Source organism: Arctopsyche grandis, chromosome 12 (genome assembly GCF_051622035.1).
Source record: "Arctopsyche grandis isolate Sample6627 chromosome 12, ASM5162203v2, whole genome shotgun sequence".
NCBI classification, from domain to species: Eukaryota; Metazoa; Arthropoda; class Insecta; order Trichoptera; family Hydropsychidae; genus Arctopsyche; species Arctopsyche grandis.
Window position 1 is genome coordinate 1,528,382 of NC_135366.1, and position 20,723 is coordinate 1,549,104.

General features: G+C 33.8%; 1 protein-coding gene across 1 annotated transcript in view; it reads left to right on the plus strand.

The window, feature by feature from the left end:
* Nucleotides 1–3,871: 3,871 nt before the first annotated feature.
* LOC143920586 (uncharacterized) overlaps nt 3,872–20,723 on the plus strand; it is a 73,308-nt gene continuing 56,456 nt past the window's right edge. Inside the window, exon 1 of the mRNA XM_077443522.1 lies at nt 3,872–10,488. Within this exon, the coding sequence (XP_077299648.1) occupies nt 5,236–10,488 (5,253 nt within the window). The 5' untranslated portion in view covers nt 3,872–5,235. The remainder of the gene's footprint in view (nt 10,489–20,723) is intronic.

Sequence of the window (20,723 nt, forward strand, 5' to 3'; positions counted from 1 at the left end):
GGCAAATATACACTTAATAAAATACCAAATATGTTCAGTACATAACATTAATTATGGTTGTCAAATTAAGCAGTCGAGTTTCATTTAAAAGTTTCGCGACCTGTCAGACCATTTATATGGCTCAAAGTTTTTCCCAGTAAAAACTTCTTACATAAATTGTCGGGACAAATCCGTTCATTGTCAAAGCATAAAATACGATCACATTGAGTGTCTTTATGTTTACGAATATATCATTACGTAATATAATAAATTATATGGAGCTTACGTTCGCGTAAAAGCTTAAAATGTATCGCAGAAACACTTTGACAGGTATCAAAATGCTTCGACTATCGAAATTTCCTTCAACTTGAGAATTGAGTCACAGAAAAACATCGGAATGAATTAAAACAAATTTTATATTAGTATATTGCAATCGTAATGAATATTTCGTAATATTTATTTAGCAAGGAAAGGTGACTTTTCTGTCATATTATAAACTTGTTAAAAAGTAATAAAATAATCAAACACCTACTTCCAAGTCCAACGTACGCTCATAAAGTTCCTGCAGGACAAATTTATAAGACATCGCTATTGAAACCGAGTCACCCTCGAGACTGGAAATTAATGAAAAATATTGAAAGGTTTATTATGTACTGGATTTTGTTGAACAATACTGTTCCAATATTGTACCAGGACGCTGGCTTTCAAACTTTGTGCTGCAGAAAATCTTACAGTTCTTTCAAAGTTATAAAGATTTAAAAAGGTGAAGGATTTGATCATTTTTATTGAGTGAAAAGGGTTTATGCTTATTGGGTATTATTAAATGGGACATGCTTTTGAAAAATTGGCTTTCATAACTTCTTGAGAAAATATACAACTATCGAAACCATACTTAAAATTATGCTTATATTTGTAGCATGCCAATTTCGTTATCAGAAAAAAAAATGGAGTTAGAGTTTGAATGTTGCAAGTTATATGCATGAAAAGTTATTTATAAATATAATATTTGTATGTATTTTATTGCTCGTAAATTTTTTTTTGGATATTCAGGTGTATACATATATTTATATATCGTGTAGAATATTGAAGGGAAATCTCATGTCCGAAAGTCGAGAGCAATTGTGGCATTTTCCGAAACTTTTCTCGCCATTTCTAAATACTTCTTCGTGTGGCATATTATATAATATAATACAGCCGACGAGATACCGCATCTGTATTTCTTTCTTTCTTTCTTTCTTTATCCCAATTTTTTTTAACTTTTATTTTAAGTTTTCTTTTTAAAATTTCCCGTTTTGTTTCGAAAGTTTCGCAAACGATCGTACCGTTCCCAAGTGTGCTCTATCTGAAAAAAACTTCACACACTTTTCCGACTTAACGGAATTAAAAAATATAACAATAACGCGTTCGCGAATTTAAATTTGATATTTCCGGTGAAAGTTCATGTAGAATGGTAGTTTAATAATTCAATAATAGTCATTTGTTCAAAATGCTATGCAAAGATGTTCTTTTTAAAACATAGCCTATAGTTACTATAAAAATTATTGTCAAATATGCAAATTGAAATTTATAGAGCATATATATTTTATTTTATTTTATTTTTACAAAGATGTATGTACACTAGGAAGGCCTAACAGGTAAACCGCAATGCGCCTTCCTTGCTAATTACAAATAATGTAGCATTTTGATTACACAAGGCACTGTATAACGAGAACTCGAACTAAACGAGACATCTATAAATTTCAACCTGTACATACATTTTCACATATTGTACATTAAACGAATTCATATATTTGTGACATAGTGGGTAGGATAGTATTTGCCAATTTGATTGAGGAACCATTTCAACAATGACATCAGATAAATTGGCATACTATGATATGTAACGATCGACTTGGAATCACAAATATCCAAGTCTGACTAGCAGCATTAAAGATTAGCACGGGATCGAACTCGGTAACCTCTCGGTGCTAAGTATAAACGCAACCACTGAGCCATACTGCTGGCTATATAAACATAATAAAAAAATCTGTTCTTAAAAATATGTTTTTTAAAAACAAGCCTCTTCTATATTTTGTATATAAAATGTGAGAACCCATAAAGAAAATTTTATAAAATAAAGTGAAAATGATACGTAATGGAGGTATGTAAAAAGAAAAAGTTATAGGCGTTTAAACGATTAAAATCTGACATAGCGAAATGGTGGCGAAAAGGGAAAAAACGATCAGAACAGTATGGACAAATCCGACACTGTGGACGATAGATGATGCAGTATTTTCAAACGTGTCTATTATGATCATTTTCACAATGGTAATTGCAGACTTGATGTCCACATATATTAATAACAAATCCGAGCAAAATGGCAAAGTTTCAAAACGAGCGGAAGAGTGTGGAAAAGAAGCCAAATTTTGTCACATGAAGAAATCGTAAGTGAAGTATGAAGAGGCTTGTAAAAAAGACGCAACCCATTTAGATATGTTTCAATTACATTACATATTTTCCTTTTAGACAATGTTTACAGTTGATTAGTGAATTGATTTGATGTAGATGTTGGAAATCACAATAAAATTCAATCACTCATCAAAAATTGAAACTCAAACATTTTAGGTTCAAAATACTTCACATTTGTTATTAAACATTACATAATTGATGGTTTTATGACGACTCCTCTTACCCCCCTATTTTCCCGTGATTTTCCACCTCATTTTAAGTGAAGGGGGGGGGGAGAATAAAAGTGAAAGCAGGGGAGGTTTACACGGCAGATGTCTACGGCAACACGACGCCTTTTCAGCCGCTCGGGACGCCTCTGAAATCCCCGGGGAAATTTTCGGAAAAGCTCGTCGAATTTTCACAGACCGATGACGAATCGGATCGAGACGACGTCAGAACGGATGACGTTAAGATTTCAACACGCGTCCCGACTCCATCAATATACTCGAACGACCGTGCATTACTTACACTCTCATCTATACATATTAAATATTCAATAAAAATATGTGTATAGGCAAAGGGGAGATAGAGGAAAACTACACAAATTTGGAAAATTTTCCCGAGAGAGACGCCTTCATTACAGATAGCAGTCACTTTAGATATGTTAAACTTTCTTTGGAGTGTTGCTGTTTCATCGTGTCGAATTTTTTTACGGTGCTTTCCATAAAATAGTCATGAGAGTGTATTTTTACGTTTACTTGAAGGTAAGAAAGAAACGTGTAATGACTAGGGATAAAATATAGTCCATATTGATTTCTCTAAAGAACCATTTATAAATGATAAAATTGTAATGATTTTGTTTAATAATCGAATTTGATTTATAGGTTCATATGGTTAAATGTATAGTAAAAAAATAAAGCAGCGAGTTTCAATAGGTGGAATTCAAAGATTCTTTGAGGGAATAATTAAATAATTAATACCAGTATTAATCTACGGTTATTGAGTAAAAATCAAAGCATTGTTTCTATATCTTATTCTTTTATTTTTAACTACTATTTTTCCCTGTTTATATGCACGAAGTATTGATAGATAATTATCAAAAACTTTGATTGCTTTTTAACAATAAAAAATATGAATCGATAACCATACTTTTTTTCAAGATTATCCAAAACTAGGGCTTTAATAATAATAATAATAATTAAAGCTTTTATTCCAGACGATGAGGAGAAAAGTGCAATCCCCAACGCCCATATAAATAATACATATGTAGATAATAAAAAAATATTACTGATAATAAATAATAATAAAAAGAAATAATAATAATAAATAAATAATAATAATAATTGTTCCGACTTTTGTAATGACGTGTGGCAAACAGTCTTATTAACTGATTGTCGATTGGCATTATTGACGAGTTGGCATTAGTGTCGGCCCAAGCGGAAATACGCGACGGTCGACAGAGAGTTCGAGCAGACGGCGTACGGACAACTTGTGTTCCGTACGCTCCGCTGAACCACCACGTGCAAATTTTACATTTCAATAAACTACATCAAACCATTATCGAAGTCTTTTCCATGATGGTCACTTCGAACCGGACACCAGTAACCTAGGCCACAACACCAAACGGACAAACCAATAGGAAAAAACGTGGTCGAGAAAAAATGGATGTCAATTAAGAAATCGGTATCGTTCCTTTGTTACTATCCATACCTTTCCAATACTAATAACATGTTTGCTTCTATTTCAGCAATATATTGATTGATGTACAGAGGTACATGACCGCGTGATTGACGCAGAAAATATATAAATAAAAACATAACCTACAAAGACGCATGGGACACAGAGGTAATCCAAAATTATCGGAACGATCACATAAACATCGTAAAGGATATTCAAGTAAGTGAATGTATTCAATCTCAGGCAATCTGTTCAAAAGGCAATCATGTGGGTAGGTCAGTTTTAAAATATGTTTTAAAGTATAACAATTAATTAACGCGATTGTATAAAATAATATCGCGCTACGAAGGAATGTTTCATCGGTCGCATCGAATTTCGTATTAAAAGTGTAAAATCAGATGTAGTGTAAAATTAGCAAAGCACGTGGAGAATTATACTTGTAGCCCCAAAGTGGATTAAATCAAGTACATACCGGTATATTCATATCGGTAGATCTTTGTTTCTTAATGTGTGTAGAAACACCCTCCCCCCCCCCCCTTCCACGATAAATGTGGAATTATACTTGTAGCCCCAAAGTGGCTTAAACCAAGTACATACCGGTATATTCATAGCGGTAGATCTTTGTTTCTTAATGTGTGTAGAAACACCCTCCCCCCCCCCCCCTTCCACGATAAATGTGGAATTATACTTGTAGCCCCAAAGTGGCTTAAACCAAGTACATACCGGTATATGCATATCGGTAGATCTTTGTTTCTTAATGTGTGTAGAAACACCCTCCCCCCCCCCCCCTTCCACGATAAATGTGGAATTACACTTGTAGCCCCAAAGTGGATTAAATCAAGTACATACCGGCATATTCATACATCGGTAGATCTCTTTGTTTCATAATGTGTGATGAAACAGTGGTGATTTAAATTAAATCACAAGACTTGTAGCCCCAAAGTGGTTTAAATCAAGCACCCACCAATTTAGGGTTGTTATTTCTTCCAAAATATGTTGGATAGATTCTGGTGATAATAGTTAAAGTAGAATATTAAGATTCACGGTGAATCATTGAATATTATTACCTTATCTCTACGAATAGTTCAATTGACAGCTATAGTAGAGAATAACTGTATTTATGAGACGAAATAGTGCAACTTTCTGAAATAAATGTCAAGTGCTGAAAACGAGGAAATAGAAGCTTCGACTTCCAAGTCGCATAAAGGTCGAAATCCAACTAGGGACGTAGAACTTATTAGAGACAGGTCAAGCTCTAGAATACATCAGACTCGAAGTCAGACTCAATCGATAAAAACATTAGCGAAAGAAAATAAAGTAGAAGTTACAATGACGTCAATAGAATTAAGGTATTCGGGCGCGTTTAAAAGACTACAGGAGAAAATAGACAGAATCTCCGAAATAAATGAAGGACAGTATCAATTTATTGAAAAAGCATACGACTATCTCCAAAAACTCCATTATGAGTATTTAGACAACATCACAGATATAGAGCAGGCGGATCAAATAGACGAAGAGTTCTACATAATCACAATGACAATTCAAAATCTTAAAGCAGCATTAGAGAGACAATCCATTCAAGATTGTAAACTGAAGGTAGAGCAAGCAACAATTAAATTTGCTAGAGATAAGTTACCGACGTTAACCATTCCCACATTTCAGGGAGATCCATCTGAATGGCAATCGTTTCAACAAGCTTTTAAGAATATAATAGGAAACAAAACGGAATATTCGAATGTCACGAAATTGCAATATTTGCATCAATCCTTAATCGGTCCCGCTTTGGCAGCTGTATCAGGTTTAGATATTAGCTCAGACAATTACGAAATAGCTTGGAGTATTTTAGACAAGCAATATAATTTACCAAGACTTAATCTCAAAACTAGGATTAATTCACTTTGTGACTTAAAATTAATCACAAGAGAATCACATATCGAATTGAGAAATCTATTGAATCAGGTAACAGTGTGTATTAAAAACATTGAATCGTTGGGTTACGCGAGAGAAATTTTAGATCCATGGGTAACATGTTTAGTTCTAAGGAAATTACCTTTTAATATAGTAAGAGACTGGGAAATATCGCTGGTTAGCAGAGAAATGCCACCATATGAAAGTTTAGAGACATTCTTGCAGAATAGATGTAATGTATTACAATCTACTGCATCTGTAACTACGGTGAAGGAATTCCCTCATAGTCGTCAAAGAATCATGAGAACTCATGTCGCGAACAAAAACCCATCAAGTAAGGTAAACGCATGCGCATTCTGTCGAAATAATCATTTCATAGGCAAATGTGATAAATTCAAAGCAAAATCCAGTATGGAAAGAAATGAATTCGTTAAATCTAATAACATGTGTTTTAAATGTTTAAATTCATCGCATAAGATAACAAATTGCAAGTCTAACTATAATTGCTTAAGGTGCAAACAAAACCATCACACTTTGTTGCATCAGGACGATACATTTAGTTCCAATAATACGGGAAGGAAGTCAATTAATGCTCATTCTACTCATTTCTCTCAAAGGGAGATAATTTTACCGACGGTACAAGTAGACATTATAACGTCCAATGGAACGGTCGTTAAGGGTCGCACATTATTAGATTCCGGCTCACAAGTCAACTATGTTACCACATCTTTCGCTAAGAAGAATAACTTCAAATTAGAGAAAATCTCTCAAAAAATTGTAGGTATCGCTAATCAAGAAAGTAGCATTCGTCACATCACCAAGGTGACCATAAGGTCTTCAACCACTAATTACTCAACCAAAGTGTTGTGTTTGGTATTACCAGAAATTACTGGCGAAATTCCAACTGTGAAACTGGATCAACAGTTAATTTCAATACCAGCGGGAATCAAGTTATCAGATCCCCTTTGGAATAAACCGACGCCAATCGATTTATTGCTCGGCGCCGAGATTTGCGTTCATGCTATGAAAGCAGGAACCATCCAGTTAGGAAAAGGTATGCCTATCTTAAAGGATACCGAATTCGGATGGACAATAGTTGGTCCATATCCCGAAGTAAATAATGCTCCAGGGAAGAGCCACATAGGCTTAAGTCAATTAGACAGTCACATTCAAAACTTTTGGATGATCGACCAGGTTCCTATGGTAAAACATCAATCTCTTGAGGAGAAAAGATGTGAGGAACATTTCCAAGCACACACATCACGAGATAAAAACGGTAGATTTTGTGTAGCTTTACCATATAAAAATTCCCCGGTAGTATTAGGAAGTTCATTGCACATTGCGGAGAAAAGACACAAAACTTTGGAAAGACGTTTTTTAGCCAATAATAATTTAAAAATGGAATACAATAAAGTTTTAGAAGAGTACATAAATTTAGGACATATGTCAGAGTGTGAACCCCCGGAGGCACATGAGGTTCATTGTTATTTACCTCATCACGTCGTGGTTAAGGAGTCTAGCCTTACCACTAAATATCGTGTAGTTTTTGATGCGTCCGCAAAGACAACGTCCAATATCTCACTAAATAATATTTTGATGGTGGGACCTAGTGTCCAATCAGATTTGTTAAGTTTACTACTCAACTTTCGACTCCATAAATACGTGATTACTGCGGATATTAAGCAGATGTACCGACAGATTCAAATAGCAGAGAAAAATAAAAATGTACAACGAATCATTTGGCGAACAGATCCCCAGAGTAAATTCAAGCATTACAAACTTAATACAGTAACATTCGGAACTGCTTCAGCCCCATTTTTAGCTACTAGATGTCTAAATCAGTTAGCAGAGGAGAATAGAAACAAATATCCCATCGCTAGTAAAGTGATCGAACGTGATTTTTATGTTGACGATTTGCTCACGGGAACTAATACTATTGAAGCTGGTAAATTATTAAAGGTTCAACTGGAAACCATATTATTATCAGCCGGTATGCCCTTAAGCAAATGGACATCGAACAACTCCGATATAATCACGGATGTTAAAGCTGACGATTGTTCAGATTTTAACTTCTCTAACGAATCACACAAAACTTTAGGTTTATTTTGGAAACCGCGGGAAGACGTTTTTGTATTTAAGGTTCAAACCGAAGTCGAGACTGAAAATATAACAAAAAGAAACTTTTTATCAGTAATTAGTCAGATCTTCGACCCATTAGGACTATTATCTCCATTGTTAATTAATTATAAGATATTAATGCAATCTGTCTGGCAACAAACCATTGGTTGGGATGAATTCATTCCTCAGACAATCTTCAAAAAATGGAAAGATTGTCAATTATCCAATACAGTCATGAAACTTTATAAAATTCCTAGATTGATAATACTAAATAATGTCATTAATATACAGGCACACGGATTTTGTGACGCATCCGAGAAAGCTTATGGTGCTTGTATTTATGTAAAATGTACTGATCAATTGGGAAATTCCAAATGTCATCTTGTGTGTTCTCGTTCGAGAGTCGCTCCGCTCAGTTTTGTAACTATTCCGCGTTTAGAGCTGTGCTCCGCTATGTTATTATCAAAGTTAATGAAGTCAACAATAGACCAATTAACAATTCATATTAATGAAAAATATTATTGGACGGATTCAACCGTCGCATTGCATTGGATTAGAGGAGAGTCATGTAAATGGACCACCTTCGTTGCCAATCGAGTGGCCGAAATCCAATCAATATCTCAACCCATTGAGTGGTACCATGTCTCCTCTACAGACAATCCAGCAGATTTAATTTCTCGAGGGACTCAACCATCAGAATTAAATCATAATTCGTTATGGTGGGACGGCCCTAGTTGGTTGAAATTAGACGAATCACGATGGCCTCGAAGACCTCCTGAGATCACAATAGATCTTCCAGAGAGAAGGGTAGTCACTAACGCTACCCTTGTGAGGGAAAATAATTGGATAGATAAACATTCTCATCTTCCAAGACTCCTTCGAGTTTTATCATATGTTCGTCGGCCACTAAGGAATAAACAATTAAACGTTAAAGAAAATAACGAACCGTCCGCTTTAGAATTAAAAGATGCTTTAAATAATTTGATAAGGTTATCGCAAATGGAATCATTTCCATTGGAATATCGTTTGCTGAGCAAGGGACATCCAATTCCCAGTAGCAGTAAATTAGCTAAATTGTCCCCTCTATTCCACGAGAATTTAATTTGTGTTGGAAGTAGACTTCCTCTGGGAACAACTCTATCAACGTCACCCATTATCTTGTCAAATAAGCATAAACTTACACACATGATTGTCCGAGATGCGCACTTGAAATATATTCACTTGGGTACTCAAGCCTTACTGTCGTTATTGCGGCAGACCTATTGGCCATTGGCCGGACATAATACTGTCAAAGGAGTGGTGCGTTCATGTGTCATTTGTTTCAGAAATAAACCACTGTCACACAATAGATTAATGGGATTACTCCCGCTTGAACGTACCACTGCGAATTTTCCTTTCAGTCATGTGGGGATAGATTTCGCAGGACCTTTTCCTGTGAAGAGTGGTTGCAATAAGAATTCTAAGATAATTAAGGGTTACGTTTGTGTCTTTGTGTGTTTTTCCAGTAAGGCAGTTCACTTGGAACTTGTCGGAGACTTAACGAGTTCAAATTTCTTAAATTGTTTAAGAAGATTCGTAGCCAGACGTGGCAGGCCCAATACGATATATTCCGACAATGCTACTAATTTTGTCGGTGCAAGTCGTGAACTCGTTAATTTAGTAAAATTAATTTACGAACGTCCTCATGAGGAGAAGCTACTACGGTATGTAGCCTCCGAAGGGATTCGTTGGAAGTTTAACCCGCCAAGGGCGCCTCACATGGGAGGGCTGTGGGAAGCAGCGGTTAAATCCATGAAGATTCATTTAAACAAGGTGTTAAAGGCCACCACCTTAAATTTCGAATCATTTTGTACGGTATTGACTCAAATAGAAGCTTGCATGAATTCCCGTCCTCTTAGTCCCTTGTCTTCGGATCCACTAGACCTTTTACCCCTCACACCTGGACATTTCTTAATTGGCAGATCCTTACTCGCTCTTCCAATGGAGGTTAAATATAACACTAATGTCCATGCCAATCTGCTTCAGATACAATTGACCACAGCAGCATTTTGGAAACGTTGGTCGGCGGAATATTTACATTCTTTGCAGTTACGACACAAATGGAAGAAGGACTCGAGCAACAATCTGAGTGTGGGTCAAATGGTCCTGTTAAAGGAGGAACACATGCTGCCAACCCGATGGGTCTTGGGTCGAATCACTAAATTGTATCCCGGACCAGATGGCAGAGTTCGAGTCGTCGACGTCTTTACTGCCAGCGGAGAGTTTCGTCGGTCCAGTCATCTAGTGGCGCCATTGCCGATTCTACCACAAGGACCACTTGACAGGAAGGAAGATCAGCAAGAGGGAGGAGAAACAGCAGCTTCAATTCCGTCAACTTCGGTAGCTTAGTTTAACCCGAAGACACTACCCCCAACTCATATTACTTATTAGACGTAATCATGAGTTTAAATCATTCAATGTTAATAGTAGTACTCCGTAATTCACTTTAATTGTGTTGTGTGTATAATTTAAGCTATTTTCATTTTAACATTCGGCAATATATATCTCCGAATTTAATTTAATCATTTTGTCTTTATAATATAAGACTTGTCTCATGTCATCACTCGGAAGGATTATATCCGAGTTTAAAATAAACTGTTCAAATTTGACAGTTAAAATTAGATTCATGATTTGTTAATGTTAGTCTCCAAGCCACACTTAATGGAGCATCTTAAATTATTTCATGTCTACTTAATTATAACCTGCCGGGAGTCATCCGCAGGTCTTATGTTTCTTGTTATGAAACCATAAGTTAACTCTTACTGTTTATAGTATTTATGTGAATCATAGAATAAGTAAATATTATAATACTGAACATTTCGATGTTTAACGTAGAGACATCTATAATCATAGTTCGCCTTCATTTCCTGCTTGTAGGAATGAATGAATGACTTTCCAATTTACTTTTAATTTAGCAATGTTTGTGCTACTTGTTGATGAAATCAAGTTAACTTAGGAGCATTACACTCACTAATCAAGTTTAGTTGATCGGTAATAGCTGATCTGTCTTGACAACTGTAACAGTGTCAACATTGTATTGTCTAAGTTAACATCAAGATGAGGAATGCTTAAGTTTTAAACCATATACAGTCCACTCTCTCTTCTTTAAAGTAAACTTATCTTGTAATGCTTATTCACAGCTTCAAAGGAGATTTCAAAAATTTTAATGTAAATAGAAACAACATTCGCCAGAGGTATACCTATAAGTTGAAATATTACTGAACCAATAAATTGATTTTATCCTCACACTGGATGAGGCAAAGGTTTCATTATTCACCCTCTATTTAATTATTTTAAGAACTATGATTTATTGTAAACGACTCGTCAGTAATGCTGTAACTCTGTAGAATAACTGTATTGTTCAACAGTTTTCCTATGTGGGACTATGTTCCGACTTTTGTAATGACGTGTGGCAAACAGTCTTATTAACTGATTGTCGATTGGCATTATTGACGAGTTGGCATTAGTGTCGGCCCAAGCGGAAATACGCGACGGTCGACAGAGAGTTCGAGCAGACGGCGTACGGACAACTTGTGTTCCGTACGCTCCGCTGAACCACCACGTGCAAATTTTACATTTCAATAAACTACATCAAACCATTATCGAAGTCTTTTCCAATAATTATAATAATAAATAAATAACAATAATAATAAGTCTAATAATAATAATAATTTAATGTCTATTCAAGGCTGGCTTAAACCGAAACCAAAAAACAGGGTTTTTGACCATTTTTCAAAAACCGAAATCTGGCTTTTTTGGCTAAAACCAACCGGCTTTTTAAGGTTTTCTTAAATATATTTTTTTTTCTCAAAACTAACAATTATGAATTTCAAATTTCTATAAAAGATCACAAAAATGTGTATATCTAAACTCTTTTAGGTAATAGGCGTATATTTCTTTGAACAACAAAAAAAGGTACAGCACTTAGCGGTTTCTTTGAGATTTAGTAATGGACGAAGACCAGGTCATAAACTAATAAAATCTTATTGAAAGTATTTTAAATGACCTACACAAGTTCAGGTATAAACTGATGAAAGCTGACCAACCGGCTTTTAATTTGTGAAAAAATGAAAACCGGCTTTTTCTTTCGGGTGGTATTTTGGAACCCCTAATCCAAAACATATTTTGAAACGATTTATGTCCATTTTTTGTAATCTTTCATTCTATTTCAATTTCTAGAAACATTTACATCTAAATGTACATATATGACAATAATTAGTAGCAGAATTTTCATATTAGACCATTCATAAAAAATAAATTCAATATTCGGAATATGTTCAAATGTGTTCGGGTAGATTTTTTTTGTATAGATTATCAGCATTTTTTCAACATTATAGAAATGAGCTCTTTAGGTGTACATATATATGAGTCCAAAATAATGGGAAACTAATGAAACAGAACGTACTTTCATATGAAAATTGGTACATTTGTTTACTCATCAAAGGGATTCTATTGATACAGTCCATACGTATTCAAATTCAATTTAATTTCAAGATGAAATAACATACTCACGCACCGAACAAACAGTTTCAAACTAAGCTTTTCAAAGATGTTATTCTAGCATAATGCCAATTAATATTCCATATCTAACGTGATGATTCAACTTATACGAAAATAAGCTAGCAAACAAATTGATCTATAACTCGTTCGAATTGACTGTTAAAGTGTGTTTTTATGCTAATTGCAGTCGTTTACTTCGACTCAATGTCATATATTTCATACAAAAAGTGGTCCGTTTGAATTATTCCACGTTTAACATTGACCTGAATTTTTGATAAACCTAAATTAATCACAGTACGAATTTTCCTCCAGTATAACCTAATTTTCCCGAAATCGTTCACCTATCAAATTGTAAACAACTGACAACTCCATTATATACGTTTACATTATAATCGCTCACGCGACTGTTTATTCACTCGAATTCGTAGTTAATTTTGTGTCGCGTTACTTTGACCTGTACGTATGAATATTATCATCCGTCAAAGTAAATTTTCATGTCCGGAAAATTCAATCAAAACACATACACACACACACACACACCGACAAATTAATGAATATCGAATATTGATCCCCATTTCTGATACCCGAAGTTTACTTTTCATTACCCCACGTGAGCTGAGCGCGAGCTGAAATTTACATGAGGTTTTTCTTACGCATTGAATTTTCCGGAAAAGCTTACACGAACCCCCCACCCTGAGTTGTAACGATTTAACGATTTATTCTTATACAAATTCGATGAGGTTGCTTTGACGTGTTGTGGTTGATTGTATTTATAATGCGATAGTTATTCAATATGAGTCAAGTTTTCAGTTAGGCGCTAATGATTTTCATTGAATTTTCACATTCAGTTGAATCAATATATCTATATGTTGATTGGAGATATGCAGGTCAAATTAAACGCCTATATAATGTGTGTAAACTTTTGACTAATTGGGTCAACTCAACATCAATATGTACGTAACATACATACTGTGCAGTTGCTATCATATTTACTAGTTATACTTATAATTTCAATAAAAGTATTCTATTTGTATTTATTAAAATGAAAATTTTAATTGAATTTTTTTATATCACTTGTTTTATTTTTACAAACTGTTTTTGAAATTGAAATTTATTTAATTAAAAACTGAAGGAAATTTCCATGGATAACATTTGAACAGAAAAAATTGTGCAAATATTTATCCGCGTATTTAAATCTAAAATATGAATTGTCTCTAACGAAATTTCGAATATTTCAACATTTGCCATTATTGCTACGGCAAAAAACATTGAAACTAATCTGGACTAAAATTTGTAAAGTGAAAACTTTAACAAACTTTAAAATGATTAAGCACGGTTTTTACTTTCAAAATTCATTAAATTTAATTATATAATTTGAAGAATGAGAGATTAGACCAATTTCAATGCTAAAATATTACATTTTCAGTAAAATAAAAAGAACTTCAATATTACAATTGTATCACACACAATTTAAAGTAAACGCAAAATTATGTAAATATACGACCGCTCTCATTAAATATACAGATTAATAAAACAAAGAGTTGCAATATTGATAAAAAAAAGTAGAAGTTTTCACATCATAAACAACAAATGTAGCAAAATTTTTAGCATAAACCACTTTGCTTCAAGTTAATTTTAAAAAAATCTATAAAATCCGCAAAAATTGGTTTATTTATCATACAATATGTACATAAAATATAACCTAAACATCTTCAACAATTAACTAAGCTCTTTAGATCGATGCAAAAAATAAAATCCACATCTTCAAACGATCAACTAGAATTAAATCTCGTTTCGATTCCGTCGATTTTGCTTATCTTAAGTCAACGTTTTCACCGACAGCAAGCTTTCGAAAGTTAAATATCCAGTCAGTTCAACTATCCGGATTACGAATCGACTTGAATTACCCACATCGACGGCTTACTATCAGAGTCGATTTCAGCAAAAGTGCACTCGCCATTTTATAATTGATACTCCATCTAATCCCATTCTCGCGTCAGCGTATATAAAACGAAAGTTTAGAATCGCAAATTGAGACGATAAAATAAATAAGGATAAAACTATTTATACGTATATATTATATACTGTACATGTATGTATATTAAACTGGTAACACTGAACTTCTTTTTATATTGTTTAGTTAGTTACATATACATCAACTTCAATTGATTTTTATTAAACGTTCAAATTTATATCTCAAAGCCGAACTTTACTTCAACTAATCAACTAATCTTTTAACTAAGTATATAAAAAAGTATTATATGAAAATATTGATAGGTAAAGTATTGTGTATGTGAGAAAATTTAACCTTGGAATGTTGACTGACTTGTTTTCAGTATTGATCACTAATCACGTTTTAATAGTTTTATCTTAGTTAAGAAAATAATTCTGTCTAAAATCTTTTTTTCAAAGTCTTTTGGAAGGAATCGGAGTACGGGGTTCAAGGGCCGTCATACAAAATTTCCCGGGCAACGCCGAGCGAGTGTTCGTCAACTATGAAATGCCAAACCTTTCAATACTACAGCCAAATACGTACATATTTTACATATATTAGTTCACGGTGCTCCAATTTAAATTGAGGTCGAAGGCTCTCCATATAAAAATTACCGGGTGACGCCGAGCAAGCGTGTTTGACAGCTATGAAATTTAAAGCTTTTCAGTACTTATACATAAGTATAATAGAACCGCCAAATATATATGATATACTATCTCACAGTTTATAGTTGGAAACTGTGGAACTTTTGGAAGGAATTGGAGCACGGGGTCCAATGGCCCTCATACAAAAAAGCCTGGGCAATGCCGAGCGAGTGTTTGTCGACTATGAAATGCCAAACTTTTCAATAGAACAGCTAAATTCGTACATATGGTATATTAGATCACGGCACTCCAATTTAAATTCAGGTTCAAGGCTCTCCATATAAAATATCCCAGGCGACGCCGAGCAAGCGTGTTTGACTGCTATGAAATTTCAAACTTTTCAGCATATGTATAATAGAACCGCCAAATACATTATATACTATCTAACAACGCCCCAACTTATTTGTATAATACATACATGAAATGCCAAACTTTTTTAATATAGAATCGTTAAATACGTACATACAATGTATTATATGTTATATAAGGTCATGGTACCCCAAACGCTGAGTAAACGCGTTTGTCTGCTATGAAATTCCAAACTTTTCAACATACATATACATATACTATACCCACCAAATATTCGATATCACAGTAGATCTGCTTAGTTTGTAGACGTGTTTAGAAAGGTTTTGGAGCCCGGGGTCAAAGGGCCCATATATAAAAACGCCCGGCAATGCCGAGAAAGTGTTATTTCCGATATGCAATTTCACAATTGCCTAACTTGGATCGTGATCGAAGGGTTACCCATATCAAATCTCCCGGGGAACGCCGGGTAAGTGTGTTTATCCGTCATTATTTAGGTAAATGCACAGCTTACGAACTAATTTAATAAGTATGGGGATTTACGATTTGAAAACAGCCGCACAAAAATAAATTATAAACGATTTGTACTCACCGATGCTCATGTCGACTCGACCTGTGAACAAATTGAAAACAATGCGGTTAATATTATATTTCAGTACGAAAATAGGTCGTTATTCAAATTATTCATGAATCGATAGAATCGTTGTCGTTATGAAAGCCTCTCCTTTCAGGCCAAAGTACTTCAGAGATGCTGCCTTAATCCTGATTAACCTGAATCTACGCTAATTTTTACAATAACGGTCTCCATTACTAATTACCCTTTTATCTTCTTACACCTCGATTGTATAATATTATATAAAAGGTGGGGTCGTTTCGGTAACGAGCGGCAATTTTTCATTTCAATTATATATTCAATATATAAATACAAAAAATATATAATATATACATAAATTTCACTTAGTCTTCCATTTTTAATACAATACCAACGACGCAAACGGCGACAGTTGGAATTTAATCAACTAGGATATTTTCTTAAAATTTAAATGTCATCTTAATTAATATCTCCGCAAGTGAAGCGGAAGAATATATCTTATTATATTAAACGTTTAAATATTGTATTATTGTTTAATTAATTATACTGGGTCCCTCTCGTTGTTTATTATTCTTCTTCAAATTATGTACCCACCTTTTATAAATTATCATTACGTTTTGTGTGATAAATGCGAACGTCGTGTTTCGAATATTTGCTCGTATTATATTATATTATTATGCGATTTTAATTTTGTGACGGTCGTTAATTATGCTAAATTAAGGATAATTCAATTAATTAATTGTGAATGCTGTAAGTGATTAAATAAATGACGCGTCTGAATTGAGTATTTTGGATGATTTCATCACTGAAAATTTTGCCTAGCGCAAAAATTTATTTTTGTTAACAAATTATTCAACTAATTAAAAAAAATAAATTTAGGCATTTGCAAATGCTTATGTAGTCGTAAAATTTTATTATAAAAATTTTGTAAAAGTAAAAAATTCATTTGAAAAAAAATTATATTCATATTTAACAATTTTGCGACAATTTCAATTACTCAAACTTTCATATTTAAAATTAATACAAAACTCATGTAAAAGTTCATTTTTGTTAGGATTTTAAATTTAAAGAGCTTTATTTTTAATTGAGTTTTATAAATTACAATTCATTTACATACATATTTATTATTAAATTTAAGTGAAATTAAAAAAAAAATACCGACTGATTCAAATTTAACGCAATTGTAATAAAAATACATCCTATGAATGCAATTTTTATCTTAACTTGGTTCTTCCAACAATCACTAGCTGTAATTTTAAGTTAATTAAATATATTAGACATATTGAATCATTGTGGATGGTATAATAATTAATTTAAATATATTTTTGATTTAACATAGCTTAAAGAAAATCGGATAAACATTAAATAACTATATAGTTTTAATCTATAATAGAAAATGCAAATTCCAACCTAGACTTGTTTCATTTTTAAAGACCAGAGTGCATTCGACGGCTAAATATATTGTTAACAATTTTTGTCGTAATTTATAAAGATAATGAAATAAATTAGGCATAGAATTATTTCGCAAATTTTGGGCGAAGTTTTATATAAATCGCATCACATTTATATAGACACAATTCCAACATTTTTAATTATAATATTTCAACTTTTAATTTTAATTATAATTATAATATTTAAAACTGTATAAAATTTGATTTTTTAACTTATTTCCTTAATAATTTACACATTTTATTTAATTTGTTTAGAGAAAAATGGGCCTAACTTTTTGAAACTCAAAGGTTGACCTTTTGAAAAAAAAATTACACGCATACATTAAGTGAAAATATCAAACACACTTGGTTCACTCTTATAGAACAGGGTGCATTCGACAATTATTCACGGTAATTTATAAATAAATATACATAAATAAATTCGGCATCCGGACTATTTCTTATGATTTGAAACAAAATTTTATATAAATTGCATCGCTTTCGTCATTCTTAATTGTAATACTTCAACCTTGATTAAATCTATATTTGTATATAAAATTGAGTGTCTGTCTATCTTACTGTGTGTCTCGTATAGGATCCTAAACCACTGAACCGTTTACGATGGAACTTTCAGAATTTATTGTTTGCATGTGCGGGAAGATTACTGTGAAAAAAAATCCCAAAAAACGGGAAGAGAAATGGGAAAAACGGGAATGAGTGTCATTACAACGCAATAATTTCAAATTTGTTCGCTTCCTGCGTTTTTCCGACAAATGGCAACTGCAACGAGAGCGGGAACAGGAACGGGAATGGGAACGAGAACGGGAACGGGAACGGAACGGGAGCGGGAGTGAGAGCAGGAAAGGGAACGGGAATGGGAACGGGAAATGGAACGGGAACGAGAATTGCATGCGCTATTGTGGCATTGCAATGCATGCTGGGTTCAGCTAGTAAAGTATAAAAATTGCATACATTTCAGAATTCCGTTTTCTTTAAAAATGTAATAAAATATATTATTAATCTAATTCAACATAAAGAAAATTGGCTAATCTCTTACATAGTAACTCGATAGTTTGATATATTGAAAAAAAATTAAATCCATACATTAAAAGCAAATTCTAACCTCTCAGTCTTGGTTCATTCTTATATGTAGATCAGAGTCAATTTAACATTTTCTTGATTATTTTGCATACATATACATATGTATATTCAAATGAATTTTTCCACAATTTTGCAAAATTTGCGTGTAATCCTCTACCGTTCACAGCAAACGCCGATCTGATTTATGCTAATCCCTAAGAAAAAAGCTTCCAGAGCGACTACTGTCCGATATCTGATATCACAGCTCCAACGTTGCGTTAATTATCCCCAAATTATATACAGATATATACATATTTATATATCTATATATATTTTTTATTTTCATATTATTTACACTTCGAATTTATCGGATAAGCTTGCGTCCCGCTGACGAGGGTAATTCGCCCATATAATATGGCCCCGTAATTAAAATACGCACAGTACAATATATGTATATATAAATATGCATACATATGTATATATATAAAAGGTGATATAAGGTTTAAAATTTATTCTTTAATATAGCATATTTTTTTAATAAAAATCGGAAATATTGATTCGTTGAGTGGAACTAAATATCTTTCACATAACCACCATTGATTTGATTCCAAGCGTTTTTTACCAAGATTTTAAAAGTGTATTTAAAAAAAAAATGACATGTTATTGAATGTTATGGATGTAAGTCACCTTTGGTTTCAATTAGACGGCACCAAATTCCATACAAATGATTAAAAGATCGCTTTACTACACTGAAAGTTCAATAAAGTGATTCAATTTTGTCTCTGTTTACAGGCGATCATCCGAAAGTCAAAGTTTTCGCATTCAAAATGGATCAATTTTTATCTATGGAATGTCCTTGCAGAGTTTGTAGATTATTAGTATAGTAAAATATAGGTAGAAGTCAAATTACATGATTTTGCAGGCCAATCGATCTCGCTGTTTCGGGAAAAGAATCGTTTGTTCGATCAGTTGTATGGAATATGGCGCCATCTTTTTAAAACCAGAACTGATTTACATCCAATTCAATGAGTTTATTAATAAATAAAAATCGTAAAATGATTAATAAGTAAAATGATTAATAGTCCAACAATCGCATTTAGGTTGCCTGTAAACGAAACTATGATGCTATTTTATTATGTACTAGCTGTATTACCCGGCTTCGCTCAGTGTTTATAATATAAACCGCTTAAACATGACTAAGCTAATTTAATTAAAAAAAAAAAAAAAATTAAAAAAAAAATTAAAAATTAAAAAAAAAAATAAAAAAAAAATCAAAAAAAAAAATTAAAAAAAAAATAAAAAAAAATTAAAAAAAAATTAAAAAATTTTTTTTTAAAAAATCAAAAAAAAAAATCAAAATTTTTTTTTGCCTTCTAGGGCTTCGCCCTCGGCGCCCCCCTGAGCCTTTGCCTTCTAGGGCTTCGCCCCTCCACGCCCCATGAGCAATTGCCGTTTAGGGCTTCGCCCCCCTTAGTTAATGCCTTTTAGGGCTTCGCCCCTCCGCACCCCCATGATTAAATGCCGTCTAGGGCTTCGCCCCCCTTAGTTAATGCCTTTTAGGGCTTCGCCCCCCGCGCCCCCAAGATTAATTGCCGTTTAGGGCTTCGCCCCCCTTAGTTAATGCCTTTTAGGGCTTCGCCCCTCCGCGCCCCCATGATTAAATGCCGTCTAAGGCTTCGCTCCCATGATCAGTTGCCTTTTAGGGCTTCGCCCCCCACGCCCCCAAGATTAATTGCCGTTTAGGGCTTCGCCCCCCTTAGTTAATGCCTTTTAGGGCTTCGCCCCTCCGCGCCCCCATGATTAAATGCCGTCTAAGGCTTCGCCCCCATGATCAGTTGCCTTTTAGGGCTTCGCCCCTCCGCGCCCCCATGATTAATTGCCGTCTAGGGCTTCGCCCCCCTTAGTTAATGCCTATTAGGGCTTGCGCCCCCCGCGCCCCCAAGATTAATTGCCGTTTAGGGCTTCGCCCCCCTTAGTTAATGCCTTTTAGGGCTTCGCCCCTCCGCGCCCCCATGATTAAATGCCGTCTA